This window comes from Labrus mixtus, chromosome 17 (assembly GCF_963584025.1).
Source record: "Labrus mixtus chromosome 17, fLabMix1.1, whole genome shotgun sequence".
In the NCBI taxonomy this organism is placed as follows: Eukaryota; Metazoa; Chordata; class Actinopteri; order Labriformes; family Labridae; genus Labrus; species Labrus mixtus.
This window is the reverse complement of record NC_083628.1, coordinates 8,239,049-8,262,947: the sequence shown is the minus strand read 5'-3', so window position 1 is coordinate 8,262,947 and position 23,899 is coordinate 8,239,049. Positions and strand designations below refer to the sequence as shown.

Here is a 23,899-nt window from a genome sequence, read left to right as displayed (position 1 = left end):
TCTTTTAAAAAAATGACCTCCGTGTTTCACTGGGCAGACAAAAAGGCTTCAATATAAAGAGACAAAGACAGAAAGTCCTGTTTGACATCACATTTATTGATCCAGAAATGTGTCTTTAAGATGAGCTGGAGGCGGCCACTGCAGCACGTCTGGGTTTGGGGGTGGTGCCTTCCCGGAAACCATTTCTGTACAAAACAATAAGGACAAGACAAAAGGTGAGATTAATGAGGATCAACTCTGTTTACTATTTAAATCTCAACGTTATGCATCACAATTCATCATCAACTGCAGTCAGTATGACTGGTCAGGCAACCAGTTTCAGAAGTTAAATTATAGCAGCAGATGTGGGCACATGATTAATCTGAACTATAAATATTTATTTCTCCTCCAACATGGGAAGGCCGTTAAATTAATTCAGCTGTACAGATTAGGTCTTTCAAAGTAGACAGAGTAACTTGACATAACAATGATGGCAAAGTTCCACTGAAGCGTCCAAGCAGCGAGCTAAAAGCCACATACCTGAATGCTTAAAGTGTTAAATATATGAACTGCAGAAACACTAGATTTAAACTGAAGTTTACACAATGGGAACGTATCAGTGGTGCAACAGACTACAAATCTGATAGCTTGGATCAGATCACGGATCTGATGGAGCAGCCAAAAAACAAATATATTTTAAAATCTGAGCACAGGCTTTACTAAAAGAAGATCATTTCAGTGACATTTGTTACATCCAAACCAAGAACATCAACATTAAAAACAAAACCACATGTTTTCTGTGAATAACATGTTTGCTGAGATATGTAGAAAGAGATTTGAACAGTGTGTGTGTAACATTACTGCTGTTCCTGCAGCGTGTTAAGTGATTCAGACAACAAATGGGAAGCGTGCACTTTAGGACCGTCTTCAGAATTTGGGCTGAATACACTTTTAAGAGTTTTTGGTTAATCACAGATCAACTGTGATCCATTAAAACAGAAGACAATAGTTATGATCGGAGAATCTAAAGTCATTTAGGCTTATAAGTGATTAAGTTATAGTTTGTTAAAACATTGTCCAATTACGGTGGTACATTTGTGCACTCAGTGATTCTCTTGTTTTACAATGCTGCTTACCTCAGAGAATAAACTGATATCATATTGAATTCATATGTTCAGACATTTATTTTTCAACATCACTGGTAAGCAACACTGACAAGTATTACCACAAAAGAAATTGGTTACACTGAAAAGTGAGGGAGCAAGAAACTAAAGTTGTGTAGCCCACTCAGCCAGAGATATTTACTTTTCAGTGTAGTGTTTATCATCTGAGTAAAGAGGTTTTGGTTGTGAGTTTATTCCATTTATCAAAGCATTTTAGCGATGACAGTTATGATGTGCTTTTCTGTAAACATTTATTTACAACGGTTTATACCCATACGCCATGTGAGTAAATAATATTCTCATGATTGTCTTTAACCCTCTCGACCATTAACTCAATATAACCACCTGAATATTAATTTATATGCAAATTCTAGCGGAGTCTTGGCTGCTAAAATGATGTACCAAGAATATATGCAATCCCTGTAGCAGAATGTCACCACTACTTACTGTTAGTACTGTAAGTTGATACAAATGTTACTTAAATCAGTGTGTTTATCTTCTCATTAAACTTTAAGTTAATTTGAAGCATACATGTTAACTGTGCTTTGAGTTCATTATATGTTTCAAAGTCTTAGAATCAAACTGACTTTTCAGAATGTGCAATGCAGAGTCGGAAATTGAAAAAACACAGAAACACAACAAGTAGCTCCTCTAGATCATCTTAACTATGCTTAACAACAGCTCTTACCTGAATCTGCGGTAGACGACCTTCAGGTGTCTCAGACGGCCAGTGCCAGTGGTGTTCCTCCTCTTGGCCTTAGCGCTCCAGTTGTCTGAAGAATAAGAAAAAAAACATTAAAACACATCATTTATTTTAGCTACCATCATGATTACGATAATCTTTACATTCGCAGCAAAAAAATACATCCCGATAAACTGCACTTATCAATACAAAAACTTATTCCAGAATAATTTGTTGCCATATTGACAAAGCCCAATTTAACAAATTATGATAAAAGCAATTTACAGCACATTCATATTTAAGTCTACAACTCCTTATTAGAATAAATGTTGTATCAATCAATCTTTATTTGTATAGCGTCAACTCAAGTGTTATCTCGAGACACTTTACAAAAAGCAGGTAAAAGACCTTACTTATTGCTATATTACAAAGATCGGGCCTATCCATCATGAGCACTTTAGCAGAGGAGCAAAAGTTACAGTGGTAAGAAAAAAACTGCCTTATTAAAAGGCAGAAACAGTCTTCACAGGCCTAGACTGCGCCGGGCTTGGAAAGGGATAGGGGGAGAGATGGGATAATATGCAGGAAGAGGGATAGGGAGCAAGGGTTGTTCAGGCAAGCCATCCATCAACAATCCGGTGGGCAGGGGTATTATAACAGCCTTCTACAACATATCACTTTCTTAAGGCATCATACCAACATTTTGAGTAGTTCTACTGTGCACAAAAACTGCTCTGAGAAAACAGCCCCACTCTTCATGCATTTGAATGTGTGTAAGTGGATAGTAGCTGATCTAATACACATACACATCATTTGGTCACTTACACTTTCTCTTGCGCTTCTCAGGGTAGCCACACTTGCCACAGGAGGACTTCTGCAGGTGATAGGCCTTGGACCCACAACGACGGCACAAGGTGTGCGTCTTGTTCCGGCGCTTACCGAAAGATGAAGTTCCCTTCGTCTGAGAGTTAAGAAGAGACCACAGAGAGAAATGTTGAGAAAAACAACTCCCCCCCAAAACTCTTCATTTAAAAAGGTTTCACATTAAAAAGTCCACGCTCAAGTCTTGTCTCAGCACAGAAAATGAAATCACAGAAATTCATTTGTTCAGACATTTGTGTTTAAAACATCACAGACAAGACAAGTTAGTTATTAATGTAAACTCCCTCAAGGTTTGCAGATTTAAGATGTCATATAAAAGGCCTTAAACTTAAGATTCTGATGGCATTCACAGCTTAAACCACTCGTAGAAAGTTTACAACAGCCCGCTTTTGTTAAATAAATATCCTGACGGTGTAAACTTACAGGTAAACGCGGTCGCTACTACACACGGCTGTAACACGGCTAGACAGCCAATTTACAAACATTTAACTTCATCTGATAAAACGTACTAAACTACGGACACTTGTCGAGCAAACACGGCGATATTCAGAGTTAATTTCACGTTATGTTGTTAACTTGGGCCCAGTCTGTACGCCACTCACGAACGCTAGCGGTAGCAAATACAAGCAAGATGGGACACACATGAACCAACGATAACTTCATAAAAATGACGCTTCATCTCCAAAATGTTTCTCACAAACGGTAAATGGGCTTGTTTAGTAGTGGGACATCAACACTATTCGTCAGATGAACATCACGTTATTCAGATGTTCATAGATTTCTCTCCACCGGCGTTGCAGCTTACCATTTTCGTCCGGTGGCTAAGGGAAAAGAGACCGGAAGGGGGGCTTGCGCGGCATAAAATGACATCCGTGTTGCTTCCTGTGTGCCACAGAAATCTCTCCCCGTGTTTTTTTTTTTTTTTTTGCTTTTAAAATTAAATATTGAAGTTTAAGGAGAGGGGAGGTTTGTGGGGTTTTCCCTGTCTATGCCTATTTTTTTACGCATTTGAACATAATTTATTTGAACATATATATTTTTGTTTAATTCGCTTATATACGGTAGAACAAAAGCAATTAGTTTTACAACCAAGACTAAACATAGCCTACTTTTAGAAGACAGTGGGTCGATTGTAACCTATAGTGTTTAATGTGAGAGTTACATAATTCAGATATGGGTCAAACTATCTTCTTCAGAATACTGTATGGATTGACTCAGATTATTGATCGACTCTGGATGGTGTTGCTGCCCCCTGCTGACAGGGTACAAGGGAGAAACTGAGGACAAGGTTACAATGGAATTGATTTGTTTTTGACAGTTATGGCAACTACATTATCATCTACTCCTGTCTGTGCACATTTAGTTTTAATCCTATTTTAATTTGAATTAATACCTTGCTTTTATGGTGCGTATTTAAAATATATGTTAAATGAAATCACAATAAACTAGTTCACAGCAGACTGGAGGCCATAGCAGTAGTGTAGGAATCTGTTTGTTTTACTGCATTTAGAATAGAATAGAATAGAGTTACTTTATTGATCCCAAACTGGGAAATTGTGGAACAAACTGGGAAATTGTGGAAAACTGTGAAATTGTGAAATAAGCTCAGTGTTGCTTGGTTCGCAAGATGGCTCAGTTATCATTACCTTTAGGAAACTCCAATCAGATTAAGAATGCTTGAATTATAATGCAGTGTTTCTTTTGTAAAGTAAACTTGATGGGAATTGAAAAAAATACAGTAAACAGAAAGTAGGGGTGCTGTAAGTAGGACCCATAAGCACTTCTTTTTTTCATCAAGTGCCTAGTGGGTAAATCTTGCCTTGCATGTTTTCAACAGCCATGATTAGCTCAGGGTATAGTGACATTAAGCAAGAGACTACAATTTCAAATATTGGCTTCCTCTGAGTGCCTGGATCACTCTTTTTTCTGGACCTCCTGATGATTCTTTGTCCTGAGGGTAGTGATTTAACTCTCTTGCAGGCTTCCTTATGCTTGTGCAACTGGGACGTGCCCTTAAGGCTGCCCCAGAGCATGCTTGAGGGAATTCATATTCAATCTGGGCTGGAAGGGCCTCTGGTCCTGAAGGCTTGGCTGTAGAGACATATGTCTGGGCAGGCTTCTTTGATCAGTTTGTAGAGCCTGCGACCAATGGAAGAAAATTAAGTAATGTATTGTTGAAAAGCAAATATTTTAATCAATTCATACTTTCTGTTAAGTTTGACTTAAGCCTACATATGTTTCATGGATGAATTGATACTTCTAACATTATATGAACAATCTAAGTCATTAAAAATGTAATTCCAGAAAACGATTCTTCAAGGGTGCAGTTTTATTGTCATTCCCACATTTCATAAATGACTAACAGTCTGACACCGCTATGACTGGAGTATTATTCAGGTTCTCATTTTCACATCCACTTTTGCTTTTTATAGGGGTTAATTGACACTAATGCAAACCCAGTCTTCACCAGATGGACTTTGATGACTTCATCAAACAGCTGTCAAACTAAACAAACATCAATAGCACGGATACATTTGTCAGCACAAGCCTTAGACAGATCCACTGACTTCTGTCAAGAATTTGTTCTGCAGAGGTGCTGCTGTCTGACATCAAAAATTCCCTTGGCAAAATGTCATTGTCAAGGTTTAAAATGAATCTAATGTAGTCTTAAAAAAGTGTTCAAGAAATGTTTAAAGTTACTTAAGTGACAATGGGCGGTCGGTTAACCTTTGCTGCTTTGAGCTAAGGATTAGTGGAATTCAATTGTTGCAAGAGTGTGTGGGACAACATAAAAATACATCCTTCAAACATTTTCTAGACTCTGGGTTATTAAGGGTTGAATAATTTCTGTGAAATTCAATAAGTTTGTGCTTAACATCTGATTTCAGAACTGTTACTCTTGTTATTGATAAGAAACGAGGAAGAGAGGATGAAGTTTGTGGCAAACACAACAGAAAGCGAATTTAAAGCGTTTTCAAAGCTAACATGGAAGATAAAACTGCAATTCAACCCTTGATCAGGACTAGGCTAGAATGACAGCAAGAAGAGGGCTGTCCAAAACAAGCTACATTGCAAGTGTAAGTGAGCGTCTACTTCTCTTTTTTTTAGTGTGCACAGGCGGTGTGACTTCAGATAACGTTAGCTACACCCAGCAGGTAGCTGCTAGAATAGAATATATCTTTATTGTCATTGCTGTAATAACAACGAAAAACAGTTTAGCAGCTTGTCGTCAGTGGCAGAACAGATGAACAGTTAAAATGATAATGTAAAGACAAGATCTCTGCAGTTGTTTGTAGCTGCTTCAAAAGTTGGCCTATAATGAATATGTTATATTGCCTTTGCTTACAAATTGAGTATTAAGTAAATCCACATTTTATAGTGGTTTTGATTAAGATTCCAATTGTTTTTGGTTGTTATCCTTTTTGTGGGCTCTAGGCCTACATTAAATGTGTTCCAGGGAAATTGCTTGTGCTTGTGTTACACATTTACTAACCTGCGTTTCAATTCAATACCAAGAACATTTGATTCTTGTTTCTGTGCAGTAATATTAATCTATTTTTTAATGTCATGAAATCGTGAACAACCTGCTAAGTACCAATCCAACATTTGTCACAATTCCCTGTTAAGCAAATGCCGTGTGCTAAATCTGTTGTGATCCTGCAAGATCACTCTTATGCAGCATCAACTCAGTTCGCATTTCAGTGCAGTGTATTCCAATTGTGCATGCATTTTTTCTGGCAGACTCTGAATATCCCCCTCCCGAAAAATATTTGGTAAAAACAGATAGTGGTTGTTTTTACATATAGCCTAAGCCCAGTGCGCAGGTGCATCCTCGTAAAGGAGCCCATGACCTTGGGGTTTTGGCTGAGTAAGGAGCATCTATCTGAATGAAACGAGGCGCGCGCCCGGCTGCCTGGCTGAGAAAAGGCGCACCCTCCTCCTCCTCCTCCCGCATTTCAGTCACGCAGCTTTGCTCAGATTTGTGATGAAGCATGGTGGATGTGTGTGTTTTTTCATTTGTCGCAGCTTGTAGCCTTGTAGTCTTACCCGAAAAAGAAATGGAAATTGCGTTTGACATCGATCAGCCTTTGTTCCATCTGATTTGAGGAACACTTCGGGATTATTTCCAGACAAATACCCATCTGGGCGCGTAATTTGGGATAAACTGCATTGCTTGCATATAGCTACAATCGAGCGGCTGCTCCTAACCGATATAGAGCGCACATATTGTCATAGAAATATAGAACCTGAAGCAAGGCCACCCCGTCCGCTTTCTAAATAACGGCGAAGGCATTGTGAAAGAAGGACCTGGACACTAATGGTTTGCAATTAAGGTCAGAGTATGCGATTTGTATCACCCAACATGTCGATGCTGCGGTATGAGAGCAGTAAACTAGCCTAGAGAAGGTGATGGACAATGTGCTGTCCAGCGGGTACAATAAGCCAGCGGCGCTCCTGGTCCTGAATGCAGCGGAGAGAGACACCTAACCGGGTGTCACCATCAGCCCTGGATGCTGCGAAGAAAAATGGGATACGCCGACCCATCGTCGGGTAAAGACATACTCGGCAACAGATCTCTTTGTTTTATATTTATTTGCGCATTTGGACTTGTCACTCTATTGCAGCAGATACTCTATGGGAAAAACTACATTAAGAGGTAAGCGTTGTTTTTTCTCTGTTGGGTCCTAATTGACAAATGGCAATCAGGCCTTGTGACAGATTTTTACTCATTGTAAGGATAACAAAAAAAAAAAAAGCATGTTTCATAGTCATTTGTATGAGGCTTTTTGCACCCAAATAAAGGCTGAATGTGTAGAAATAGATTCTGAGTGATACACTGATCAATAGTCGGGTTTAACTACAGTAGCCTATATGTTCGGGATGCATGGGGGGGAAACCAGCTTTAATGGCTGGGAAAGAACAAAAGCAATTAACCATCCATCTTTTTTCCAGTGGCATAGAAACAGTTTCCATTGGATTTATTTTTGTTGATATTTTCTTAGAATATGCAGCATCACATGCATACCATACACAGTGTTCCAGCTGTGTATGGTAATGTTTTTTCCCTTTCTTTTCCCAGAGATCTTTCTTTTTTTTTTTAATTTTCAGCCTTCTTGACTGGTCGTAGCCTACATCTTACAGAGGCATCAGATTAGCAGAATGCAGCTGAAAGCTGGCAGAGCTGATGATGATGGTGGTGGTTACAGAGAGAAACACGCTACAGATGATGTGTATTTCTTACTGGTCCCTGTTAAATAAATCATATCAGCAGGCTGCACTCTGTGTACCCAGCCTCTGCAGAGCCGTGTTTTATAATACCCTGCAACAAGATTTATCTCCCTCACATGGAAGTCTTAAAAATCTTCTTTTTGCTCTCATCTTAACCCCCTCAAAGACCCTTTGATCTAAATCGCCGATCCCCTTCCTAGAAACAATCTGAGACAAATTTCAGTGTGAGACGAGCAGATGCTGAGAAGCCGGAGTGTTTGATCTTTAGGTGGTTGAAAGAATCTCACAAATCCTTCCAAAAAAAAAAAAAAGGAACAATCTGAAAACTTGACCCCCACCTCCAGATATTTTACACGTAGCACATATATGCTTACCTCAGAGCAAACATACATGTGCTGCAATCTGCCCACAGCTAACCCCCTCCCTCTGATACCCTGCTGGGCTGATCTGATTAAAAAACTCAATGTGGATTCATGGCATCCTGACCTCTGCGGCAGAGATGCATGAATTCAAACACCGGCACACTCACAGACACACACCTATCTCTTTGCCTGTGCCCTCATTTTGCTCTCAGCTTAGGAGAGAGTGAGGGGGGACCAAGCTGCAGAAACAGAAATCAGTGGGCTCAGCGGTGGCCATTTTGCTACAGTCTGTCTGCACACACACCTCAGTGCAAGTGGGGGAGAAAGAGAGAGAGAGATCGGAGAGTGAGACTGATAAATTACTGTGTTTGCGTGTGTGTGTGTGTGTGTGTGTGTGTGTGTGTGTGTGTGTGTGTGGCAGAAGGAGAGAGATGACGTCATCTTATGATGATGTCTCCCCAGCAAAAACAAGCAGGAGCTGTTGTCCAAATGGGTTCGACCACACCCAGCAGCTTTCCAACACTAAATCCAAGCCTGAGAACATGCTGGCAGAGTGTTGGCAGAGGACGCATTTAGGTGCTTAGAAAGCGTAGGAAGAAGCGGTATAAATGTTTTATCCATCTTACACCAGCTTGCTTTGTGTTTATGTTAACCCTAGAGAAAAAGTGAGCTCTCCTCCAAATGTACAAGGGCGGACATAAAGTCAAATCTATCGTGTTGTGCATTGCTGTACTTGGCAAACCTGGCCACTGAGTTTCTGTGGCGACACATTACAATGTCACAAAAATCACTTCCCAGGCTGTTTTAACTCACATTAGGGTGAAATTGCATAGGATGTTGGAGTATATGAAACGGCAGGAAAGCTTTTTGAATTAGTGACACACTTCTGAAGGAAGACGTATTAACTTTCAACTCTATTTGACTTGATGAGAGCGATGTCTATAAATATTCTTGGCTGGAAAGAGTAGCATCAAAGGCCCCAAGCGGGAGTGGGTTGGCTAATAACCATGCAAAAATGAGAAGTCTTGCAACTTTGCATTTGGCTGCAAATGAGAATTATCTCTGATGTCAGCTTTGAATTGCTAGTTTGTCCTGACAATCAGTCCAAAGGCAAAGAGGAATTCAACTCAGCTCAAATGTATTATTAGATCACCTTTCATACAAACCCAGCCTATGATGCAAAGTGTGAGGAACAAATGGAAAACAAGTGCACATATTTAATACAAAGGATAAAGTTCTGCAAGGCTAAAAAAAAAAACCAAAATGCTAAATTTAAAGCAATAAAGTATAAGACATCAATACAAAACAGAAACTTGATTATAACAGGATGAATCAATTTACAGTTGTATAAAATCAAGAATAGCAAAAGTATTTCAAAGTTTTGATGAGCTTCCCCAGAAATGCTTGATGAATAACATTAATGACTATAACGTTATCAGAACTGGGTTTACTGGGAATACTCCAATCTATCCATCAGCAATCCAATAACTACGACAATCAAATAACTAATACCAGATGTGCATCTTTTTGATGCATTATGCATTTGGGTCCAACCCTGACTCTGCTTTTGGTGTTTTTGTACCTGGCTGAGATATTTGGGTATATAAAGGTTATTATTATTGCACACAGCACATCTTGTTAACAATGTATAAGTCTAAGAACTTAGACTGCTGTACGCACACGAGTTATTTCCTGTTAAACGTCTCTACAGAAAGGAATCAGGAATAAAGATCAAGAAGAGATCAAATGTTTTTTGTAAATGTCAGGGAATTAAAGTACCTACCATTGTTAAAGTACCAGCTATTGTTTTTTAGTTACACAAAATACCCCTGGACATTTAAATGTACATCCGCATCAATGCGCCCCACCCCCTGTAAAAACCAAACATCAATAATCAAAAAGTCTCGTAGTCCTTCCTGCTTCCAAGTCCCATTAACGATGCTCAAGGGCAGAATCAGAGCACATTAGAGCTAGAGAGAAACTTTGTGGCTGCTGTGTGTCTGAACTAATGCTTAGATTACTGTCTGAATTACGCTCTCTATTGAGTTTATGGAGATAAATGGGCTCCTTGGATTGAAGGCTCTGGAGTCAGAAGTAGTCGCATGGGATTGATTAGAGTTTGATTGCTTGCTACAGCTTGGGGAAATATAGTTGTTGTTAAAATTCTATGGGATATTGGTCAACCCACATTGTTTTAATGGAAGTCAAACTTTAGTGGGCCTATTGTTTCAGTCATGATTAAAACGGACTAAATTATGCTGGTTTGAGGCAGCTTCTCTGTGAGAAGTAGCAGCTGTCCTCTTTTACATCTCTCATTTTAGAGGTTGTTCTGTTCAGCAGCCGCTTGCAGAGTGTTGCTGAGATGTTGAAGTAGCACTCAGAGAAGCCAAAATGTGCCTGCAGATCAGTATTGACACACGAGTCCCCCGATGATGAATGCTCCAGCACATAATGCACCCGGAGAGGCTCTTTGAGTTTAGCTGCTGAATTTAGCTCAGCACCCACAGAGCACTCAGTGAAATGAGTCACCCAGGGATACTTGCATATTAATCAGTCAAAGAGGAGTTGTACAACCTTTGGTATTTGGATGTATGAAATCCAAAAAGTCCATTGACAAGAAGATAAATCTACTGATTTAAAAGATGAGTTAAGTTATATCACAAATATTTGTTATTGACCAGAAACATCATTAAGAGACGCCAAACCAACAATTAACTGGTGAAGCCAAACCTTGATATAGCTTATGGCTTCCATCACAACAGTCCTGGGGCAGTAGATACAAGCCATTGCATAAAATCTCTGGTGCAAAATAGTCCCTACAAATATGCAAATGACCCCTTTTTCGAGTAATCTTTACAGTTCAACTGTTTCGATTTATGAAATACATGAGTACCATTGGACTTAGGCCAAAGGCAGGCTGGTAAAAGTATGAGGAGGCAAAGTTAGACATTTTTTCGGTTTTGGACTTTTCATGGAATTTGTTGACAAAAAGTAGAATCCAGTGTAAAAAAAAAATGCTTCTTCACAATTTGACATATATGTTTGAGGAGTTAATAGTACATTTTCCCTCGTCCTAAGCAGCGAATTTACAGATTTCTATATTTCTATAAAAAGGCGCCTCTTTTTTTAGGATGCATTACATCTACCAAGATGTCGCGAGAGTGATGAACCACTTGCACCTAAATGCCTCCTCTTGGAAATGCATAGGAAAATTTGAAGCTAAGACTTGTGAATTCTCCGACTTGGAAAAAAAAAAACACATCAATGACAATCTTTCATAAGACACAGACAAGTTTCTGTTACAAGTTATTAGTCAAAGTCAGTATAACCAATATAGTGACATTACAGGGATTCTTTTCTGTTATTTATCAAAGCTCCACAGAAAAGTAGCACTAAACTCGACCAGTAAACTTAACATAATGTGTAAAATCCCCTTTCAGAGTTACATTAACGGGATACACGATCTTGTCTTCTTGTCTGAATAATGCTCTGGAGTGCGGCATCAGGCCAAAAAGAGCACAAATGAACCATTCAAACCATGATCTCATCAACAGGAAACTCATTCTTACTGTGTTTGGGGACTCTTGTTTTTTCTTAGCCACAAAGATGGTCCAACTTAAAATGTGTGGATGTGAAAGTTAGGCTTTTGTGAGTGTGGTTTTATGTGTGTCTGATATTTTGCACAACAAGGACAATAAATCCCAAATAAACTGACTCATTTTCTTACTAGTGCGCAACAGTTTAGCCGACTCAAAGGGGACGAGACAGGAAATTGGACCGGTCCCGTTAATTTCTCGGATGATGGAGCTGTGAAGCCTGCCAGAAATGGAAGGAAAAGGTACTTTTGCTGCATAACACCTCTGACAAAAGAGAGTGTGAGAAAGAGAGAGAGAGAGAGAGAGAGAGAGAGAGAGAGAGAGAGAGAGAGAGAGAAAGTGATATAGTAGAATGAAAGACAAAATAAGTTTAAAATCCATTATAGTGACGACCCAGTCCTGCATGTGTGGACTGGGCCGCTGATGTACCCACCTGATACCTCAGGGAAACATGCTGCAACACGTTTTTACTTTACTCACTTTGAAATATGCAGATTCTTTTGAAAAGTAAAGTTAGCAGGGGTTGGTAATGTCACAGGACTGACTGCCTCTCACATTTTAAAAATCTAACTTAACCTGTCTGCATGTTGACAGATGTTTCCGTCAGAATTTTCAGCCAGATTCACAGATCTCCATAATAGTCACACCCTGCCTAGCCGATATTAAGAAGAAAAAAACACGCTCTCAAAGGTAGGCCAGTTTGAAGGCATTTTTTTAAAAGTATTTCTCACAGAAACCCAGGAATGCCTCTTTGTTTTTTCATTAGTTTTGAAAGGTATAAACTCTCATATTTTTTCAGTGGTGGTTGCACTTTCAGATTTGCTCTTGCATGTTGTCTGATCCCGTTCACCTTGACCCCCGACCCCTGACACCCTACATCCCCCTCCTCCACCCCCCCCCCCCCCCCCCCCCCCCTGCCCTCCAGAAGCTGGTATAGACACCACGGTCTCCTGCTGATGTACTGGCTTCCCCTTGTACTTCTGTGTCCCATCCAGCACCCCATCTCCAAATGCCTTGTCCTCCTCAATCTGTGTCTCATGTGTTCTGCACAGCTCTGTGTGTATGCCATGTACATAGTGTGGACACTTCTCTCTGCTCCCCCCTATCTCCCCTTCTCACATCTGCATTGTCTCTCTCTGCGACCTGGATATACCCCCCCCCCCCCTTTTCTTCTTAATTGTACCTTTCTACAACAAGACAGGAACGTGCCAGAAAATTCCCCCTTACAAATTCTCATTAGCCCCTCTTCTCCTGGATTGGTTTTGAACCAGCAGTGTACCGTTAACCTAACCTGCCCTACGAGATGAAATTCATCTTGTTGAGTGATTTGCTGTCTTGCTTTTGAAACTGAACAGAGAACACTTGCAAAGGTTTCATCATCTTAGCTAAAACAAGCATGAAAAGCCCCGTTTGAAGTGTCAGATACATTATACAAATTCTCAGAAATACACTGCATCATCAGGTGGATGTAGACAACCAGTATCATTGTTCCTTATTTGTACAGTTTCATCCCAGCATCTTGTTCCTTTGAAGCATCCCTCCATCGTATTGCTCGTTGTGTTCTTTTATTACCATGATTTCTTATTTTTAACTCGCTTCCATTTACCTCCTCAGCCACAGGTAATGTGTTGAAATCTCATCCATCATTCACAACGCCACATTATCTGATGTCTATTTGATATCTGATGTGACAAAAAAAAACACACTCTCGGTAAAACACATTGCTGTAACTACATTTAATCATTTCACATTCCCGTTATCATGATTCATGTACATTTAAAAATACATTAGTGACGTTAAGTGCTTTCCAAGACTTAGATGCAACTTATAAGGGGTATTTTTTTATGCAATGGCTACTGTAGATATTGTAGTATTAATACAAGTTTAAAGAAGTATTAACTTGCTAAATGTATTTGCAAAAAAACATAATTATTTGATGCAGCCCAGGAGAGGGGCTGACAGTTCTAGGCCCTGTGCCCAAACCTAAAAGGAAAGTTATAGATCTGGGCTAAAAGAGAGAAGCCCCTTGGGTGTGAGACTATTGACAATTAGACAAAATCATTTGGCTGAAAACTTTGCACAGCCTGGTTATTGCCTCATGCCAAAAGATAAACAGCATATTGAAACAATGTTGTATTTGCATGCAAGATGAAAAATCAATCCAAAGGCCGTTACAAGTTACACATCGAAGCTTTTAGTTTAGTCATTATATTGAATTACACAAGAGGATTCTTCCACTATATGCATTTAGAATTTTAGGCGTAAGATCTTTTTTAATGAAACATTTTAATCAGATATTTATTTTATAATCTTTGTTCTAATCCTCTGAAAATCAGAAATCCAATCCAGAATACTTATTCAATTTTGCAAACATCTGATTAAAGTGTAACACTCAATTAGAAATAAGGTTACATATAGTTTCTATGAATGTCCTTCTAGTTCAGAAATGAGTCATTAAAATAAACATGCAGAAAGTATCCATGCCCTATACATGATTTCAGCACCGTGTACAAAAAAAAATTCCATTCTTAACCACCCACAGAGCATTCCCAAACATAAACCCTTACACATATGTATCCAGAATGCCAGGTGATTGCATGCAAATACAATGTTTTTCTGCAAGAAATAAGGCATCTTGATGAGTAAAATCCCAGGAATAAATGGCAACTTATCCACACCTTGATATACATTTCTAAAAAGCAGGAATCTTTCCAACCCTTTCTTACAGAAGCATTTCGTCCAATCCGCCAAAATTCAGTCCGACATTCTTTATGTGTGCATTTGGTTAATGTTGCCATTTAAAAAACAAAAAAAAAGTGTTTTAAATAAAAGTAAATGAACTCAAATTTGAAATACTCAAGTTCAGAGTCTTATTGGTTATTGTCTCCATATTGTGGTTACCTGTTTGCATGAACATCTGTATATGTGTTTATGTGCACAATGTATAAAACATTGGATAATGAGGTAATTATTTAAAGTGCATGTTATTGCAGAGAGTTCAACTGACATCCAGTATAATTTGTATGAAGTAAGTTGTATAAATGTAAAAATATAGTACTGCTCACACAAAAGCACAAACACTCGTACTGGTATATCCACCAGGTGTTACTCTTCTTTAGCCAGCTTATCGTATAATAAAACAAGCTATACACCTTAAAGACACAGCACACATATACCCACGTCAACAACAGAATACTAGCATATAGACATATACATACATTTTCATCAATTTAAGTTACATAAGTGAAAATATGAGAGGTATTCTGTTTTCAGATAGAGTATGACATTGGTTTAGACTAAGATGCAACAGAATCTGGTGCAAGTGTCCAGTAAACAGTTTGTTACTAACCTGTTTGTGACGCCTTGAATCAGTCCATCACTTCTGTCATCTGTCATCACACAATGCTTTACTGATACTATAGTATTTCATAAAGTCCCACTGTAGACATTTAAGAGTAAATTTAAGATTTTTTTCCTTTACACACTCTTTAGAATAGTGTTTTTTTTTTTTTAACTTTACTGTGTCTTGTGAATGTTGTTAATTGTCTTCTGTGTGTAGAGGTTTAGGCAGAGGATGACTGTGTCTGTCTCTCCAGGTATCTGGAAAACTATGATGGCTCCTTTGGATACAACTCAACAACATGTAGGGAGCTCAGACAGGAGATCATGGACGTCAAAGTCCTGACAATGTGAGTGTTCATAACGATGAAGCTAACCCTTGTTGTCAACACCCTGTGTGGAATAACGCATTTTCCCCCGAAGGTAACCCTCAAGCACTTATCAGGTAAGAAGAGAGACAATTCATCCCCTGATTTCTGTTTTAGGATCAGACAGAATAGTCTATTACTTCATTACATGTTAGCTTAGAGTCGACTAACATCTCTGAAAATCTTTACTTAGGCCCAGCACCAAGCTTTAAGCTAAATGCATGCTTACACAATGACAGATTCAAACTTGATTTAAAGAAACATGTTTTTTCTTTGGGATTTGATCAACTTGATCACCATTTAAGTTTAGCAAGTAAGCATGCTAAATTACTGAAGACTGATTACTGATCCTTAATGTTAATAATTTGGATTTGGTCCAAAGAAGCAAAGACAAATTCAAAATATTGACCTGATGAAAGGTCAACGTTATTATAATTCTTCTTTATTGGTCCATGAATGCGCGTACCACATTTCACAGCAATCCATCTTCAAGGTTTTTGAGACATTTCACTTGAAACTACAAATTTCAACCTCGTATTAGCGCCAGAGGAAAAGACAGATGATCACAAAAATGAGACCGATTCTTCCTCTTTGCACCATTAATGTGAAAGATTTTATGGAAATTGATTCGGCAAGGGGAAAGTAGTTTCAGGCTGTCAAGGGCAAACTGACCAACAATGCCATGAGCATGAGCCATGCTGCTGGCTCAACTTAAAGAATGAATTACACATAACAAGAGACTAAACAATTATAGAGTGAAATTGGCAGGAAATGACTCTGTGTCACAAGCGACGACACGAGACAGGCGATACAGTGCACTTTAATGTCCCCTTGGGAACTTTGTCTTGGACTCCAATGCTGCACACGTATGACAAAATGTTACAAAAAATAAATGACATCCTTTTTATCAGCAATATTACACCCCCCTATGTTGAGTTTAGAATTTCAGTTTGAGAATGTTTGTTCTGAGTTGAACAAAACATTAACCGTTCTTTAAGGTTTTTCACCTTAATAAACACATTTTCTATCAAGATAGTAGGATGTTATTACTAAAGACCGGCCAGCTAAAAAAAGATGAAAAGCCTTTGTGCTAAAACAACCAGAGATTGACTTGAATTGATGTAGCGAATTTGAATGGATTTGATTGCTTTTAGCACAAGTTATTTCCTTTTATTTGTCTAAAATCATGAGGTGATCAAGTGACAGAGACAAATGTAATAAGTGAGATCTAAACTTCAAGTCTGCAAAAGCTGAAGTAAAGCTTAACACAGCTTTAATCTTGCCAAAAATGACATTCTCTTTAACAACAGAATTGTACTCTCCTATTTTATTGGCACATTAGCTGCTGCACCATAAAAACATCACTGTACATCAGTACTCCTCAATGAGCCAGTTGTGCTATTGGCAGTTTTAGAGGCACATTTACTGTATATGAATGTGAACATTGCCCACTGACCTTTTGATGCGTGTCCCTCAGGCTGCACACACTTGATTTTGTTCGCTAAATGGAGAGCCAAGAGCCTCTTAGTCTGACGCAGAGAGCGGCCCATGTCACTCTGCCTGACAGTCAATGTAATGGTGCCACCCTGCCTCCCAGAGCAAATCACATCTTCCAATCATCTCAAAGGAGATGTCAGTTCAAGGACAGCTATTTACAGACATGCTCAATGAAGCCTCTGTCTTTGTATTGCAGAGTGCACATCCAGTGGCATCAGTGAGTCCAAAAGAGAGTCATAATCACTGCAATTTTCTGACCCCTTGCTTGTCCTTTTGAGTCGTTTTTACAATGTTTCTTCAATTTACTACCCTTGTAGAAACTTTAATCGGAAAATACATGGCCATGGGTATCCTCCCTTATTCCACAAGTCTCTCTGCCTGTCTGCCAGGGTGAAAACATCAGAGCTGTTTGAGAGATGGCGAAACCTGCAGGTGTGTAGGTGGGAGCAGAACAAGGAGGAGGCCAGTAACTTTAAGTAAGTATTACTCTGTCTCATCAGAGAACAATGTCAATCTAAATACCTTTTAAATCTCATGACGAAGACTTGTGTATTAGCTTTGTCCATACACAATTAAAAAAGACACCTTAAAGGTGTAATATGCAACTTTCAGATACGATGTCCAGTAGATGTCACACTTCAGTCCTTCATGACACTGCAGTCCTGTTAACCCACCGCTTCCCCTCCTCAACCCCGCTGTGTTACGACCGAGTGAGACGTCTCTATGACTGATATCCACTCAGATATGCAGCTCCAGGTTGATTCGGGTTCTTATTTCTTATGAAGTATTTTATCCCCAAAAAGTTGTATCTTCGGTTTGGAAAGTCTGTAGATTCTCTTGCAACGAAGCTCCGCAAATATGCCTCTATCAACAGCGTCTGTGAGTGGGCGGAGCTATCTCTCTTTCCCCATGTGGTAGCAGGTCTAATTGTCAGAATAGGTAAGGGTTCAAGTGAATGAAACATAAGAAAGCTGAAGGAAGGGCCGTCCCTTCCTGTGTGAACACAGAGCCGAACACAGCAAGCCAAAAGGGAGTTTGACTTCGCTCTTTTTTAGAAAGGCATTTCTCACTGATATATATCTGCTGTATTAATGTTTAATATGTTGCATACTATACCTTTAAGCCTCTGTGAGGACATTTTATCTGGTTATGAAACGACCTGATATTAATAATGATGCCTCTTTATAACCTATAAAAAGCCAACAAGACCTTCGTGTCAGATGAAGTGATTAACAGCATGTTGCATAAACAGCGATTTTCAACATTCTCAATAAGAGATCCATTTGGCCGTTAAAAGAAAGCAGGATTAGGATTAGGATTAGGATTTTGTGTGCAAATGCACTTCTTCCATATATATGGCACAAATCAGTCAAGAGATAAGAGGTACTGCTTTGTCCACAGGGGATGCTAACATGGATACAGACCAAACATTCCTCTCAGGAGTTTTAACATTTTTGTATCACTTTTCCCTTGAAACTCACCCATAAATATGATTAAATATGAGGGATTTTTGTATTTTCCTCATGCCTGACAGGTGATGACTGTTTGTTTATTAGGAGATGAGGCAGGGAGTCTTATATACCACAAACATAAAATCACTATGTAAGATTCCCAATTCTACATTTACTTTTCGCAAACAGTACATAAAAATGGTGAATAAAAATGTTGTCTTTGAGGTCAGTTCTATTTATTTTGTGACCTTAATCTAAATATGAAAACATTTTTGGAAAACTCATTTGGATTACTGTTCCATTACTTTTCTGTTGGTTTTATTGAGATCAGAAGAATTCCGAAATTGACATGAAAACATACAGAAGTTTGGACTATATGACGACACCTAATGAGGAGGAATGGCTGATATGAACACACAACACAGGAGTTCAGTTTCTGTCTTGTTACGTGAAGTATTTTACAAATGAACTAACCCTGTTCTCTTCTTAATGTCCTCCTGAAGGATGTCCCTGTCTCGCTGCTGTAATGCTCCCTCCTTTCTGTTCACCACTAAGAGGAACACTCCTGCAGGGACCAAGCTGAGGTACGAGGTTGACACCAGTGGTATCCTCCCCATCACTACAGAGGTCTTCAAGATGTTCCCAGATGTGAGTTCAGCGTCTGAATATAATTATTTTTGCTTGTTATCCAATACTGGCCATTCTTCTAAACCAAGAGGTAAGATCTATTTGATTTAGTAGCCTTTGATGCAGTCAGTCTGACATTAAAATGTTTTTGTTCTTTTTTTTATTCAGGATATGCCATATTCCAAATCACAGTACAAGAAATGTGCTGTAATTGGAAATGGCGGCATCATCAAGAACAGCAAATGCGGAAAGGAAATTGACTCAGCTGATTTTGTGTTTAGGTACACAGGGTATAATCCTTCAGTGTTTGTTGTTTCAGGGCTGCACAATAATGCTGCAATTACTTTGGGATTGTTCAATTATCCATCTTCTAATGAAGAGAGGTTTAGAATTATTATGTCACAATGTGTAAAAAAACACGGATGTTGACCCAGTTGCATATCTACACAAAAAACAACCTTTGTTTAACAAAAAGACCAAAAACACAAAAGCTTACTTTTTCCAGTTCAAAAACAAAATCCATCAAAAGTATAAGAAAAAATCGAACAAAATTAAAAAAAACAGAGACAAGGATAATCAAAACAGGCCCAAAGGGAAAGTCTGACAGTGAACTGACACAGAAGGGAGGAAACACAGCGACTATAGTGGAGGGAACACAGACATACAGAGGAAGTCACACTAAACATGAAACTACAAAATAAAACAGGAAACACCAAAGATTAAACTTGGAAATACTACAATAAAAATACACAAGGGAAAAGTATTTCTGATTCTGAAACAATCAAAACCAGGAAACTCTACACACTGAAATAAAAAAAAATACAAAACTAAAACAAATCCTGACATTTTATTACAAATCTTTGAATGAAAGTAACATAACCAAAAGATTATTTAATAACCATATAAATATAAATCTCTACATATAGTTCCCACCCATAGTATTACATGGTACTGCACTGAATTGGTATACACTACGCCTCGCTCCTTTATTGACTGTTGCCACATCCATCAAGCCTTCTGTTTTTTTACACAACACATTTGATCGCCAGAAAATTCTTTGAGTTTATTTTCCCTTGATTGCAGATAGTGACAAAAAATGTTGGATTTCAGATTTCCTGAGCTGTAGCTATAGCTAACAAAGCGAACATAACTTCACAAGTCTGGGACGTGAGAAAACCGACTTAGGTGATGCTTTTGGGAGGGTTTGTAGGAATGTAAATGTCCCTGAATCCTTTAAGAAACAGTACAGAATTGTATCGTTTTCTCTGATACCCAACTCCTTGATCAAATGCGCAGCCCTAAACAATCTCTCTAGCTACGTTTAAACAGAACTTTATTAGTGCATTTCTTTTTTGCAGGTGCAACATCCCACCCATTAATGAGAAGTACACAGCTGATGTTGGTACTAAAACAGATCTGGTGACGATAAATCCGAGCATTATCACTGAGAGGTACTTTAAACACGTGTCCGAGTGTGAAATCATATCTGACACTCTTGTACTCAGTCTGTCTTTGTCTTCTTTTCTTGTGGCGGTCGTAATCTCATGTTTCGTTTTCCTTTGCAGATTTCAGAAGCTGGAGAAATGGCGGCGACCGTTTTACGAAGTTCTTCAGAACTACGAGAACTCTTCGGTGGTGCTTCCTGCCTTCTACAACACCCGCAACACAGACGTATCTTTCAGAGTCAAGTACATGCTGGACGATTTCGACTCGCAGAGAGGGGTGTTCTTCTTCCACCCGCAGTACCTGCTCAACGTGCAGCGTTTCTGGGCAGTGCAGGGCGTCCGGGCCAAACGTCTCAGCAGCGGTCTGATGCTCGTGACCGCCGCCTTGGAGATGTGCGAGGAAGTCCACCTCTATGGCTTCTGGGCGTTTCCCATGAACCCCTCTGGCATCTTCATCACTCACCATTACTATGACAACGTCAAGCCAAGACCGGGGTTCCACGCGATGCCTCATGAAATTTTTAACTTTATTCACATGCATACTCGTGGGATCATCCATGTACACACAGGGCAATGCACATGATCCCCCACTCCTCTGTTTAAAAAAACAAAATCAGCATTATACATCATAGTTTGTTTGTTTTAAATCTGGTTACCTGTTGTGTTTTCTGTTTCCAGCCAATGAGAGAGTTTTTTATTTGCTTTGTCCTTAAAAAGGGAGTTGGCATACAGAGCGTACACTTCCTATTCTTACTAATTTAATGACACATTGAAGGTTGCCTGCTTTTATTGCCAACTTCACTTCTTTTTTCAATTTGCCAATCAAATCCTTCTTTATTATCGCCAAATCTCTTACCACAGGATGCTTGTTTTTAATGTGAACAGTGGTCTTCATTGTGACGTCGTTTCTGTGAAGTTTTCTAGTGGCTCAGCTGTACAGAGGTGTTGTTTTCTACTCAACGTTGCACAGATATTTACTCTGAAATGGGCCGCACTGGATGACTTTGTGACTCCCTCATTACCCTTCTCTCTGTATCTTGGACACTCTGTGGGTGTGGCAGCTTTTAATGTTTCTGTAAAACCAAACCTTGATATTAAGGTAATACTAAAGAAGAAGAAAATTTAACATCCAATTGTCTACTTTTGTAATCTATTTCTTATTCACCAGAGTCACTGGGTGAATATTTTAAAAATACTCATGAAATGGCCTGTTTTTAGTGGCCCTCTTCCTGCTCCTTTTAAGAAATGCCCCTCCAATATTTCTAGGGAAAAAACTGAGTGCGAAAAGAGATGAGACGAGACAAAGGCCAGAAAAAAACATTTTACAATTAAGGCATCTCAGCAAACGCTTTCCCTTTCTAGGCCGCCCAAGTTGTACAGCAACATATAGCAATGTTTAGCGACCCAGACTCTCTTTGTCATTCATGTCTTAAACCATGCTGCCTTATGAGATAACAATCCCCTCTACATGATATGCAAAACGCCCATAAGTTTTGCGAACCTACAATACATTATGTTATAAACTAAATCTTAGTTTGTCTCTTGAATCAAAGGACATTTAAGACTGTAAGGAATAGGAATTTATGTGCGGTTCTCAGCCTATACTCTACTGGATTAGTGAAGTCTTACTGTAAAGTCCATTCATAAACATGTAATGCTCTGCATGACTTTACTCTATACTTGGCTTTGTGTGTGCCTGCTTCAATGATCACTGAAATATGTTTACACTTAAGCCTCCACGGAAGTTCACAGTGCTTATGGAGATGCATACACTGACTTTTTCACAGAAAGATGACTGCATTGAGGTACATTTTGTATTGGATGCATGATTAAAGATGCAAGAATGGTTGCTGCCCTATTTTCGAATTGTTACAACATCTTTAGTACTATACTGAATTGTTTCACCTCCATCTTTGAACTGTGAATTTTTAGTTTGCATTCATGCACTGGAAAGCTGTGTGAGTTTTTATTGTTTATTTTGTTGCACACTGCAAAAGAGACTATAAAGTAGGCCATTATTTTTTTGTCATTCTTGGCTTCATGCTCCCCTGCCATGTTTGTTATTCCCTCAGTATTTGAAGAACATCATTGCCCATAAAATGTTCCCCCTTTCTTTTCCTAAACTCTTTGTGTGTTAATGCACAAAAGATATGAGTTCAACAATTTTAAATACCAAATATATTTTGGCTTGACCACTTAATAGTTGTACAGACACAAGTGAATTTAAAATGGACTATGAAGGGGAAAAGTCTGTGGACTGAATGGAGGTAATATAACACAATGCTTCTTAACTGACTTGGTCATTCTTTATTGTCTTTGTAAATAAACTTGTTAAGATTTTCTCACTTAAATGTTTAGTCGTATTGTTTTTGGTGTCTATAACAGTGAGAAGTGATAGAAGCACCCTGCAGTGCCTGAATGCATTCATAAATATATAAATAATGTATTTCCCACAAAAAGGAATGAGATGCATGATCACTGATTTTGTGCTGACCATCACATGTTGAGAGCCACAGAGGACACACAATACTAATTCAGCTGCCTTATTTTAGACCAGTTAACCTCTGGTTTGTTCCCTGCAATTAGCTCATTAAGCAAAGCTACTGTCAACACCTCAATTATTAAGCAGCGGCCGGTGTCAGTGTCCTCTCGCTGACTGTCTCAGAGGAGATGGCTGGGAATATGGCCGATTATATCAAGTAACGCAGCACCTGTTGAGGTCTATGAATTCTACCCTGTGGACAAGCACAAGAAAGGTGAATATAATATATAGTGAGAAATAATAAAATAGGCTATATCAATTATAATAGTATTATTGCGGCTAGTTAACGTTTTAATATAGTTTTAGTTGGATTATAGACATATCCTACACCTTGGAAAACACATGTTAGTACGAGAAAGCCTATAGCATTGTGGAGTAGGTTTACAATTTACTTAACAATATTAATGGTGCGTTCCAGTTGATCTCGTAAGTGGGAAATTCCCAGTCGGAAGTGTCAACTGGCCCGAGTTCAGATCCAATTTGGCTGCTACGTGCATCGAAAGGGATGTTTAAGATGCAACTGTTGAGTTTATTAGCAGCTTAGGCATCTTTTTGTGTAATTAAATCAATCAATCAATCAATCAATCAATCAATCAATCAATCAATCAATCAATTTTTATTTGTATAGCGTCAACTCATAACAAGTGTTATCTTGAGACACTTTACAAAAAGCAGGTAAAATACCTTACTCTTTGTCTGTTAACATTACAAAAGAGCAGGTAAAAAGACCTTACTTA

The 23,899-nt window shown here is 38.8% G+C and overlaps 2 protein-coding genes and 2 non-coding genes across 9 annotated transcripts; 1 reads left to right on the top strand and 3 right to left on the bottom strand.

Moving 5' to 3' along the window:
* Positions 1–75: 75 nt before the first annotated feature.
* rpl37 (ribosomal protein L37) lies at positions 76–3,618 on the bottom strand. The gene is made up of 4 exons (XM_061061601.1): positions 3,512–3,618; positions 2,650–2,785; positions 1,831–1,915; positions 76–185 (listed from the first exon to the last, which is right to left on the bottom strand). The coding sequence occupies exons 1-4, from the start codon at positions 3,512–3,514 to the stop codon at positions 116–118; spliced, it is 294 nt and encodes a 97-aa protein (XP_060917584.1). The 5' UTR covers positions 3,515–3,618; the 3' UTR covers positions 76–115.
* On the bottom strand, positions 1,109–1,187 carry LOC132992733 (small nucleolar RNA SNORD72). The gene has a single exon (XR_009676372.1). It is a non-coding gene; the product is annotated as a small nucleolar RNA SNORD72 (small nucleolar RNA).
* LOC132992734 (small nucleolar RNA SNORD72) lies at positions 2,888–2,966 on the bottom strand. Its single transcript, XR_009676373.1, has one exon. It is a non-coding gene; the product is annotated as a small nucleolar RNA SNORD72 (small nucleolar RNA).
* Positions 3,619–6,680: 3,062 nt separating the features above from the next.
* st8sia5 (ST8 alpha-N-acetyl-neuraminide alpha-2,8-sialyltransferase 5) lies at positions 6,681–22,971 on the top strand. Of its 6 annotated transcripts, none has more exons than XM_061061163.1 (9): positions 6,681–7,363; positions 12,028–12,135; positions 12,488–12,583; positions 15,490–15,582; positions 17,415–17,573; positions 19,052–19,196; positions 19,344–19,456; positions 20,534–20,626; positions 20,741–22,971. In XM_061061163.1, the coding sequence occupies exons 1-9, from the start codon at positions 7,218–7,220 to the stop codon at positions 21,201–21,203; spliced, it is 1,416 nt and encodes a 471-aa protein (XP_060917146.1). In that variant the 5' UTR covers positions 6,681–7,217; the 3' UTR covers positions 21,204–22,971. The 6 variants fall into 6 exon arrangements, with proteins under 6 accessions (XP_060917146.1, XP_060917150.1, XP_060917147.1 ...); XM_061061164.1 differs by having other exon boundaries at positions 6,683–7,363; positions 17,487–17,573; XM_061061165.1 differs by lacking the exon at positions 12,488–12,583 and having other exon boundaries at positions 6,683–7,363.
* Positions 22,972–23,899: the final 928 nt, after the last annotated feature.